The 12,496-nt window shown below is 27.4% G+C and overlaps 1 protein-coding gene and 1 long non-coding RNA gene across 2 annotated transcripts; one reads left to right on the plus strand and one right to left on the minus strand.

Annotated features, from left to right (window-relative positions):
* The first annotated feature begins 227 nt into the window (after positions 1-227).
* On the plus strand, positions 228-1,158 carry LOC149030659 (uncharacterized). The gene is made up of 2 exons (XM_089178158.1): positions 228-612; positions 965-1,158. Exon 1 carries the CDS (start codon positions 301-303, stop codon positions 604-606), a length of 306 nt encoding a protein of 101 aa, XP_089034284.1. The 5' UTR covers positions 228-300; the 3' UTR covers positions 607-612; positions 965-1,158.
* Positions 1,159-4,623: 3,465 nt separating this feature from the next.
* Positions 4,624-8,754, minus strand: LOC149030660 (uncharacterized). The gene is made up of 3 exons (XR_016178396.1): positions 7,933-8,754; positions 6,646-6,961; positions 4,624-5,691 (listed from the first exon to the last, which is right to left on the minus strand). It is a non-coding gene; the product is annotated as an uncharacterized LOC149030660 (long non-coding RNA).
* Positions 8,755-12,496: the final 3,742 nt, after the last annotated feature.

Consider the following 12,496-nt stretch of genomic DNA (forward strand, 5'->3'; position numbering starts at 1 on the left):
GTACACTTTCGACGGAGACTGTATCTTTCCTTACAAATAGAAAGGGATCATAATATCTCACGATTCATAAAAAAAAAAAAAGATAATAATAATTACCATACGTGTTCCATCGACTGGTGTAAGTACCTCAAAACTAAGGCACTGAAGCAAAAATGCAAGCATCCTCCGGCACTTTCTAAAGATGTACAGAAAGTGCTAAAGCCTATTTATGAGGATCTTACTAAGACAGAACTGCTGGAAAGATGTTTAGGTGGACATACGCAGAATAATAATGAAAGCTTTAATAACTGCGTATGGAACATGGCACCTAAACACCTGTTTAACGGCCAAGAAGTTGTTGAAATTGCGTGCAAAGTTTCAGCATGTATCTTTAACGAAGGATTTCAAACAGTGATGAAGATAATGGAAACGATGGGCATGAAACTTGGGCCAGGAGCGATCGACTTTGCTAAAAGACGCGACGACCGACGTATCGAATCTGCGAACCGTCGAAGCTCTGAGTGCTCAAAAGATGCCAGATCAAAGTGGAAGAAGGCAAGACTGGAAGAAATTGAAGAATATGAACAAGAAGAAGGTCTATTGTATGGTCCAGGCATCGCAGATTAAGTTTAGGTAAGAATTTTTAACGATTTTGAGTAGAAAAAAACTTTAAACGCGTTTATCTCGAAACTATGTTTTGAAATACTAGCTCCATCGTATCTCACGAACCAGTAAACCGATTCTTATAAAATTTAATCCACATATTCTACACATGAGCTGTAACAAACTGACGGAGAGTTTTTTCTTATATTTTAATTTTTACTATTTATTTTTAGTCAAAAACAATAAAAAAAAAGGTCAAATTTACGTTTTTTTTGTAATTTGTCCACCATTTTTTTATTTATTGATAAAATTTTTATATAAAACTGTCACTTTGTAGCTGAAGTCATACAGAATATAAAACCATTTTACTTTTATGTTTCAGGTAAGCCATTCTCAAGTTCTGATGGAACTACCAAAGCACTAAAGTTCTAAGGTATTTTTTTATACTACTGTTTTTGCAATAAAAAATTAATTAAAATGAAAAAATAAAAATTCATTTATATAGTTTAAGACTCAATTTAACAAACCTAACAACTTTTAGATTGATATCTTTTATAGTTTTCTTGGAAAAAATTCGCGAAAATAGCCTTTTTTTTAGGTGCTCAGAGTAGAAGGTCCCCTTAAATAAAAAATTGATTATTCAATACGAAAAATCACGTCTTATTTAGTAGGGAAACTTGTATCGTTGTGAAGTATAGTTTACAATTTAAATAAAGACTTGAAACTTGCGGTATATTTGTTTTTTATTTTTTTTTCTAACGGTTATGGGCCTCTGGGAGCATAAAAATTTATCAATACCTAATATATGAAACGATTCTAATATGAGCGTTAATTATCTATGGGTCATTTCACGTCAAATCGACCACTTTTGATCCCGTTTTCTTTCGATTTTGCTGAAACTTTTTTATCATTTTTACCTTTATTAAAAAAACTTTTTTTTTTTAAAAGTACATTTAAAAACAAAGAATTAAAAAAAAAACGTCCCGACAAGACTATTTTTGACGAAGTTATAGTTATTTGAAAAAACAATGGAACGAAAATTTGGAATTTTTCAAAAATTCCTACCTTTTCTTGGGTTGTCAAAAAAATTTGAAAAAAAATTCTTAAAATGTTTTTTAATGATGTTAAAAATGATAAAAAAGTTTCAGCATAATTGATAGATGTCGAGGTCAAAAGTGTATATATATATATTAATATATTTATTATTATTAAATATTATTCTTATATATATATATATGCAAGAAATATTTTTAAATTTGCACAAAATTTTAATGAATTTTTATAAAGCAACATGAAATAAGATTATAGGAAAAAAATTTTAAATAAGAAAAACGGAATATATATGCCTCGAATGATCTCGTCTCTGTGTATAAAAGCTAATATTTATACAAGAGCATTAACATAGCAAGTGAAATCTAACGAAATTATTAATTTCGTTTAAGTTGGAAGACATTGTTGGAAGTAGTCAAGCAACACCTGTTGCTTTACTGGAGCTTGATCATACAAGATTTTCCTAGTCATATATACTGTGTGGTATTTTTCTAACAATATAGCCAACTAATACAATACAAATCTGATTATTTTGTTTGATCTACTTTTTTCAATTTTGTAATCCTATTACTAAAATTTGTTCAATACTTTATTACATAATCGAAACGTAGTTTTATGTTTCTTTTTTGTATCGATCATCGATAACTTCAATTTATTTCGAATGTGATAACATCTTTGTCGTTTTTTGAATGAGAACTTTTCTCAATGAATATTCACGATTGATGTTTATTGTTTACATTTAACCATGTATAACAAATAAATAATAGAATCCGTATTAAAAATTACTAAACTAACAACGACATTATTGTAAAAACAATATTTAAAAAAATAAATAAATAAATTATTATTATTATTATTAATATTATTGCTATTATCGAAAATGTCAGAGTTCTTACGAAAAAAAATCTCTTCCCATTTTCGCGTTTACGTCCTTTTAAATGAGACGTCTGTAAGAAATTTCGGGACACGGGCTCTTTCTTCTCACGTACTGAAAAAGTTATTTAATAAAGACTGACGAACGATGTCAAAGTTCTATATTGTATTTCCTTCAAACTTCGAAAGCTTGTTCAGCTTTTAAAAACGAGACGTGTAAGGAAGAATTACTTTATGGAGTCAGTTATTTGCATAAATTATCTCATACAAAGTAAAAGTAAGTGGATAAAATTTTTTGATCATATTATTTCATCTTATAATTCATAATAATATTATTATAATATAAGAATTCTTTTCAATCTGGAATTAATAATAATTTAAATATTACACATTCTTGTTCGTACGGCAAAATATAAAACTAAAGAAAGAATTTATATCGCTCGTCAATATTTCCTTAATTAATCGAAACATTCGATGTGCCAGCATTATTTATTTGTAGTATAATTCAAATAAAATTAAATTTATTTTTAAAATAATTATTAAAATTCGTTATTGAGAAGCAAATATAGCTATCTGACAAATTACGAATTAATTTAAGTATAGGCTGCATTTATCGAAATTTGGAAGTTTCTGAAATTTAACATAAAAGAGGATGGAACGAGATTCAACGCGATTTCAACATGATGAGGTCTTTCAATATGAGAGACGGGGTAATTACGGGTCTGAGAGTTTGTGGATGCCACCGTGCGAGGAAATTCGTGTCACATAATGGGAGCGTTAATGAGAGAATGCGATCGTGATTCCTCTTTAATCCTGTGATAAAGGAAATAAAAAGAGATGGAGATAGACGAATAAACCTGATATCAAAAGAAAGGACGAGACAGAGGAACGAACTGATATTAAAAGAAAGAAAACAAATGATAAATAAAGAGCAGTCGACATACAGTTAAACAAAAAAATTTAAAGAGAATGTGAAGCAAAGAAAAGGAGAAAGAAAGAAAGAAAAATAATGTAAATAAATGAATTAAAAAAAAAAAAAAAAAAAAGAAAGAGAGAGAATAAAATAAATGAATACAAGAAAAAAAAAGAGCAAAGTGAACGACATCAAGATAGAAAAAAGAATAAAGAAGGAAAAAAAAAACAATAGGAAATAAGATAATAGTTTATATGTATATACAATACACTTTGTCTATCGAGATTAATAGTTTTAGCTATCACGTAAGTGTTCTTCTATTTCTCTATTCTTCCGCAATGATTCTTCGAAAAAATTCCAAGTGGGAAGCATTCGAGCGTTTTTCTAAGGATTAAACCTTCCGAGTTAGCTTCCTTTTCATCGACTCGTGACTACCGACCATTGGTAATCGATGTAAGAGATTTCTTTTCTTCGTTCTTTGATATTCCTATTTCCTTGCTTATCTCGCTTCAGTTTTTAATCATATAAAATGTCGATTTGTTTTTATTTATTATTTTAATATATACACTAAAATGATACACACATTTATATGATTTGATTCTATTTCTTAAATTCATTTATATTAACAAATCTTTTGGATTTTTTTCGACTCGTAACAAGAAAAAAAAATAAGCCAAGCTTTCAATAATAAGGAGTGCTTGAATTCGAAATTAGAAAAGGAATCTCGCAAATTAAAATTATACTTATTTACTTACTTCCCGAATAATCATTATTAATGAAATAGCTATTGTTCTTGGAAATGGACGTTACTTAATATTCTCTCTCTCTCTCTCACTCTCACTTTGAAATAATTATGTTTTCTTTATGTTTTTGTTTGACATTTAGAAAAAAATAAAAGAAAAAAATAATAAAAGAGAGACAAAAAGATGGTAAGTTCTTATTAGAGCAATGTTTATAGAATTAGAGAAAGATGGCGCCACTCTCTAGATTTGCTCATTCAACTATACCATATGCATTCTTTCTTTTCTATCCATGCAAAAGGAGATGAAATTGTAGAAAGAAAGTCAAAGCGCTCGGAATTATTTCTTTGAATATATTACGTATAAAATTCCTTTTAATGGATAACAAAAGATTACTAAATTAACAAAAGTATCAAAGACTTCAAAGATAGTTTCAATCTTTTTATTTACAATTGGCTAATTATTGTACAATTAACAAAAGTTTCACAAAGACTTAATGATAAAACAATTCTATTCGTTCGAAACATCCAAATAGATATGTTTCTTTTATAATAAGAGATTTGAAATTAAAATTAGCAATATAACTTATCTATTAAATAATAAATACGTTTGTTGTATAATATAGATGTAATATATGTGTAATATGAAATAAAGAGAAAAAGTAATCTATTATCGTATACATTGGAGAACTTCAATATTTATAGACTAGGAATTTATATTTTATTTGCAGATTCCTATATGGAAATATATTATGATTTTTGATTAATAAATTTGTGTGAAAGATTTAAACATTGTATAATATAATATATAGAATCGATAAATTATGTTAATTTTATATTATTAAATATCACAAATATTTTGTTTATACATCAAATAATTACATTGAAAATATTTCCCTCTTATTTCCCCTTATTAAAAGCTCATCTCATTATATCTAATATGAATATTAATGAATTATTCCATGAATGAATCCATGTTAAATTATTTATCAATCCTTTGCACTCTAATCAAATTTATAATGCATTTATACCTCGTATCACGAAACTCGCTTTAATGGCGATACCTGTGAAGTACAAAGAGTTAATAATAATAATAGAAAATAAAAGAATGATAGTTTATTGTAAAAAAAAAACATGGGATAATTGGGATGTTGCAATTTTTTTTTTTTTAAAGTAATATGAAAAAATCGGGTAATTTCGCAACAACGTAGGTCACCAATTCAAATGAAATAAAATACTTTTTCTAAGAACGAGTTTAGACCCCCAGAACGTGTCGTGTAGCTGAAAAAAGAATGGCGGACAAACTCCTTCCAACATCCAAGCATGAAATAGGAACGAACTGTTCTAGAGTTTCTACGTGATACCTAGACAAACTTTAAAAGCGTCACACACGATGAATTTATTTCTCTTTGGCGGTCCTTTAAGAACATACCTCATTCTTGTCGTCGTCGTCGTCGTCGTCGTCGTCGTTGTGCTTCCCTCTCCCTTTTTTTCTTTCGCAAGTGCATTGAATTTATTCGCACCAGGATATCGACTACAAATAAGAACGTGACCAATCAAATCGAAAAAAAAAAACGGAGAAAAAGAGAATTTACATTAACCTCGTTTATTTCAACTTCTTTTTTACAATAAGAAACGTATTATTTTCTTTTTTTTATATAAGGACGATATGTCTAATTAAATTTATAGATAATTAGAATAATGTTTTATTTTTGGAATAATTAGATTATAAAATAAGTGTCCAAACTGTTTTATTGAGATCGTTTCTCGTAATTGCATTTTATACTATACGTTTGAATTATTTTTTATGCATATTACAATTTTAGATAGATAAAAAAAAATCGATGACTTTCTAAAAAATTCTATATACAACGAGTGAAATAGACATCTTTATAAATAACCGATAATATTTTCTAAATAATTATGCTATTTTTTATCGCCACATACGTAAGTCTTGAAATAATAACATAAATTTAAGAAAAGAATGAATTTTTTCGGATAAAAATGCATAACGAAAAGTAAATAATGTCACATCTGTTTTTCGATTTTTTTTCTATTTTTCTATCTCTTTCTTTCCCTCTTTTGTTTTATCACAAAGAGAATGAGAAAATAGTGTGAACGAATGAACGAATTTTCAACATTGCGTCGAATAATTATGTTTCTCTTTTATTCCTTCTTGTTCAAGTCTGAAACAGTCGATTTAAATTTAATTTCAAAACCGATTAACACACTGACGATAAAATCACACTTTTCTGTAAAAAAATCTTCGACTTTGTCATACGTTTTTGCATACATATACATATATTATATATATATTATATATTTTATACATATGCATATATATTATATATAGTTATAACTATCTTGCAGACAAATATTCATGCTTATATGTATATGTTGCCCAGACTCTCTAATTAAGCGCTCGATGGAACACGATCGTAGAACATTAGCATCTCTGGTACGAGGATCGTTAATTAATTATGCATACCTTCTTTCCACACCCTTTTCCATCTACATCATGTGCTTGATCTTTGTCGAATCAAGATAACGTATAGGTACATGTATGTGTACGTATATATACAGACTTGTGTGTTTATTGCAGCTGTGAACTAAAATAGACCATTCGATTTATCGATTAACTTATTCCCATTTTTCAGTTAATTCTTTTTTTCCAATCCGATAAAAAGACATTCAATTTTGTAATTGTAAACTCTTGATTTCCAATAATTTCATTTTTCTTTGTTATTATTTCAATTTATTTATATTGTTTAATTTATAATATTATTTTTGTAGTAATTAATTACCTGTCAAGTAATTATTTCAATTTTTAATTAAATAAAGTAATTTGTTAATTCTGTAAAAAATAAAATACAAATCTTATATCTTCCCGAATATTATATTATATATATATATATATATATATTTCGGTTATGTATATTTTTCTTCTAAAAATTGTATGTCAAAATGGAGCCCGAGCATCGGATTATTTAAAGATACATTTACTCCTTCCTTCATATCTGCGTTTTTTTTTTCTTTATCTTTATATTTTCCTTTCTTTAGAGAGGTTAAAAGGGTAGTGTAAAAAATTCAAATGCAACTTATGGAGTTCGTAAACAAGAAGAAGGAAGAAAGGAAGTAAGAAAATGAAAAGGAAAGTAACGACAGATCGTATTTTTTTGTATTTAATAGATAAAATTTCCTATAAAGAAAGAAAAAGATAGAGAAAAGAGAGAGAGAGAGAGAAATAAATAATGAAAATTACACCAATCGTTAGTACAAGTTTCGATAGAAATGATATAACGTTCATTAATAAGTTTTATCAAGATGATTAGCAATAAAAGATTCATCTTATTTTAGTTTTCACGAAAATTCACGAAAAATGAAAGAGGAAAATGGCCAAGTTAGGAAAGAAAAGTAAAAAAGAAAATATCTTCCGTAGGAACACAGGCAATGTCTGCTAATGGTTCTTCCGTCGTATATAAAAGTACAACAGAAAATTATTCCAAGCACGTTCAGACAATGCGAGCAAGTACATCCTGCTTTTATACACATGTGTATACAGATCTATACACATATATACACATATATAGTGTGTAACACGTAACACATAAGTCTCTTGCTTCCTCTCTCTTTTTCTCTCCCCTCTCTCTTTTATAACCGATCTTTTTTTTCTTAGTAGACTACCTACGAACCTTAAACTAACCGCTTATTACCGAACTAATTCTTTTCCTCGTTTCTCGTTTCGTAACATTTAACAAATTTTACACCCACTTACCTCCCTATTCTTCTCCTTTTTCGTGAGCAATTACGATCTCTCGTATTGAGGCACGAGACACAATTTTATACGATTTTTTTTTTGTAACAGAAGGAAAACGATAATGACTGTTTCTTTCTTTTTCTTTTTCTAAAGGATCGACTTTCACGTTTGTTACAGCATCCATTCAGGGTGTTTGAAAATTCGTTTCAACTCGATATCCGAAAAAGGAAACTTGAAAAGAACAAAAGAAATGATGGTAGAAAATAAATTGAAGAATATCGAAATCTTCGGTATATCTTGTTTCGAATTTAATTCGTATCACACGATTTAATTCGCACGAACCGATTAAAAGTCACGCATATTTCGATAACAATCACACCAATCGCGAAGCGTTTTACGACTTTTTTGCATTCGATGATCTTTCTTTTTATATATATATATGTATGCTTATATACATGTCGTTCTTTAACTCATCGGTTTTGCCCGGCCTGGTATGTAGTGAATTTCCGCAAAACGTGCACGAATTTATTGCAAGGCTATAACTACGAGTCAGCGAACGCCCATTACACAGCCTTTTATACCATTCCGTACGCCATTCTATCGGCCTTTCCGCTTCCGTCTATCCTCTACCGTCTACCTTCTCCTCAGCTTCCGTCTTTTCTACATTAATCACACCGAGAATACGTGTGTGGTATAATATTGAAATATACATATATACGATCGATTCTATTTTCCATTTGATTCCTATCAAAACCTTTATGTGCCACTTTTCTTGTTTTTTATTAAATTTTTTATTTTATTTTATAGTTCGTTGATTTTATTTTAATTTGTATTTCGTTAATTTTACCCATTTATTATTGGAAGAATTTGTTGTTTAAATTATATCAAGATTTTTTTCAAAAGGTTTCTGAGAATATAAACTTTTATATAAAAATCGATTACCAAATCTTCTTATCTACATTTATATCACGATAAATCCTTCTTTGATAAAAAAAAAGTTTTAATTTTCGAGAAGTCATTATATTTTTCAACTCTATAATTAAACTTAGTTTACATTTCAAAATTTATTCATTCGAACTATGTAGTTAATAAAATTTTCATGAAGTTGAATTATTAAAAATTCCCTGACTTAGTCTTATCAAATCTACAAAAAAGAATCTAACGAACGTAGATAACTATTATATTTACATGATCTATGAAAAATTTTTAATATCCTGGCTTTTACTTTTACATATCTACATATAAATATTGTAAGTACGAGCTCAAAACGTCAAACCTTATCTATATAGACACTTTATGTGAAAGTCTCTACCGTTCATTAAAACTTTAATGAAAATTTGTGGTTTGAATGTATAATTAGAATCTATTGGAAAACTTGGTGGCGATAAACACCAAATATCAAGATGAAAAACGTAGGTGTGTTGTTAGTAGGTATCTATTTTTACTATATTAACCAAAGTTATATTTGTTTATTTATGTTAATTACTTTCTATTGTTAGTTTTGAAGTGTATATTTATATTTAAATTGTAAAATTAGAATTATTTTATATGTGAAATAAAGTCACAAAAATCATTTTTCTTCATATTCTTATAAAAGCTACTGGAAAAACGTGATTTATCTTTGTCTCTCTCTTCCTTCCATTGGTTTGAGGATTTCGTTTCGTTTACAATTGTTTAATAAGTTTTAAAAACTATCTCATACATTTTTATATTCAAAATTGTACCGATTGAAATAAAAAGCTAACGTTAAAATAAAATTAAAATTAACATATAAATAAAAATTAATTTATAAATTAAAAAGTACTAGAACTTCGCTTTACTTTATTTCTTTTCATTTTGGCTTACCTCTCTTTTCTTTCCCCTTACTAAAAAAAGTGATTTAAAAATTTGAAAATAGGATTACTGCCATGGCCGACACTGAATACTGATTTGACCCCGATCTAGAATCAGCTGAGATTTCTAGTAAAAAATTTTATGATCAGAGGAAGTCACCTATAGAAAACATCGTTATATTTAAAAATAGATTAAATCCGCTAGGGTGAATATTTAAAACAGAACTTTAGGCAAGTTAGTATAGTGTTTTCAGTTGGTTTATCGATGTAATAAAAATTCACTAAATATTGAGTGTAAAAGTGATAAAATAAACATTGAGTTTATATTTTTAGCGATAAAAAAATAAAGCGATTAAATGAAGAAATCAATTTTATTTAAATTTGAAAATTTTTTATTGTTAATATCTTCAGTTTTGTTTTAATCTATAATATAAAATAATATTAAAAAATATTAATAATTTTTACTTTAATATTACAAAAAATGTAAAGATCGAGTTTAGATTATAATTATTCATAACGCAACGTGTATCATGATCCTTCATGTATGAACATGAAAGCATATTTCAATTGTAATACAGTCCGTCCATAACTAATGTATTATATTAGCGAATTAATTCCAAATGTACGTCGTCTCGTCGTTTATTGAATTTTCCTAATGCAACATGAGAGACAATTGTTCAACTACACCCACAGACGAGCGAGTACACACATACCTTCCAATAATGTTTACTGTACTGTATTATTCGTAAATGTGTGTGCATATGAGTGGGAGTTACTTCGTGTTATCGTAGCTTAAGCTGTAATTACTATTCAATTCGTATCGCCAGTCGTGGTTTTCGGATACGTTCACAATCGATTTCATCGAAGTTCGATGAAGTTGGCTATTATTTTTTTTTTCACTAAATTGTTCAAAGATAAGAGAGATCGTGAGTAAGTATTTCTCGAGAAAGTTTATTCAAAGTTATATTAAATTCCAAATTATTCGTGTTCGAAAGTATATTAGTACATTATATTAAATTTAAAAAAATAATTACACAAGTAAATACACTAATTAAGTTATTAAATTTAATACATTTTTATGATATTGTTCAATATATAATTTTAATTTTCTTGAATAAACAAATGAGATAATTGAAATAAATGATTGAAAATAATTAATTTTAATCTTGAAATAATAATTTACGCATTAAATATTTATCAACGATAAAATATTTAAGTCAGGTAATAAAATTTACGGAAAAACATTTAAATTATTCGTAAAATTTGTATTTATAAATAATTAATTGGTTATTTAACTTATTTTTTTTTTTTAACAAGAAACGCGTAGACTTGCGACAAATTAATTATATGATCGATAATTTGCATACATGTGTGTAGAAATCTTGAAGTCTGGAAAATAAACATAAAAATTTATAATATATGAATTTAATAAATATTATTTCTGATTCTACATAATGGTTTCTAATTATAGATTTAGAGCAATTTAGTTGTTTCTCATTTTTGTTATTAAAGTTATTTTACCATCAGACGTATGAATAGATGGACAATTTTACAAATAACACTCGATATCGATGTGGATTATTTTTTAATGTTAAAAAGCAAATGGTCGAGAATATTCAATTACTACGTATTAATAATATAATACTATGCAGTAGTCCAACAACGATCTCGAAAATAAATGAAAATCTCTTGTGGTTGAAACCGATGTTTCAAATTACATTCTAACATACATATTTACGTAATTTATACGAATAACATATACTAACAACATGCAAAAATATTTCGAATGGTATTTCCGCAGAAGTTAAATGTCAATTTGCATTTCACAAGAAAATAAATATTCAACATTTAAATATCATCCTTTGCTACCATGTGAAACGAGAAACCAATGAAACAAATTAAAAGCAAAATATATTTATACGTCTATATAATTATAATAATTTTACATTGCCATTCAAAATAAAAGATCGATGTTATAACGCAAGAATATTAATATATATAATAATATAAAATATTATTTCATATTAAAGCTTTTTTTTTAAATATTGAGACGATCATAAAGACGTATTTTCATTAAACAACAATATATAATAATAATAATAAAAATAATAATAATGATAATATTAAATAAATATACACTAACAAGTAAAATATTTATTTGCCTTTACTGTCGAAGAAGAAAGAAAATGAATTTTTGCTTCATCTGTTGACTACAATAAACACCTACATTTGAACTTAACGAGAATTTATTTCTTTTCCCTTTACTATCGAGAAAGAAAACATCAATTTTTCTTTCGTTTTCTGACAAAAACAAAATAAGAATAAATCATTCGTTGTGGAACTTTCTTCCTCGTGAGATTTTTATGTAACAAATGTAAATATTCAAATTTATCCTTTCACAGATGCGATTAACTGCGTCAAAACTTTTTCGCCAGATCAAATGATCGACAAATCAGCCATGAAGAGGTTTTAACACCTTACAGACCTTCCAACGAATTTAGGACTGCCAGACCATTTGATGAGATGATAGATTCTTTCTTTTTTTCTCTCTCTTTCTCTCACTTACTATCTACATATCTATATCGACTTTCGTTCTCGATCTTATTCAAGTTATAAAACACTCGAATACTAAAGAAGCTAACGTGACATATTTTATACCTAAAAAAAAAAGTTCTCCCTCTGTTCGAAGAAGAAGAAGAATGAAATTGTTCCTCTATTTTACGTCCTCTGAAAATTTATCAAGCTAAATT

Source organism: Polistes dominula, unplaced genomic scaffold, assembly GCF_049000335.1.
Source record: "Polistes dominula isolate Pdom_NZ unplaced genomic scaffold, Pdom_raw_medaka contig_77, whole genome shotgun sequence".
Taxonomy (NCBI): domain Eukaryota; kingdom Metazoa; phylum Arthropoda; class Insecta; order Hymenoptera; family Vespidae; genus Polistes; species Polistes dominula.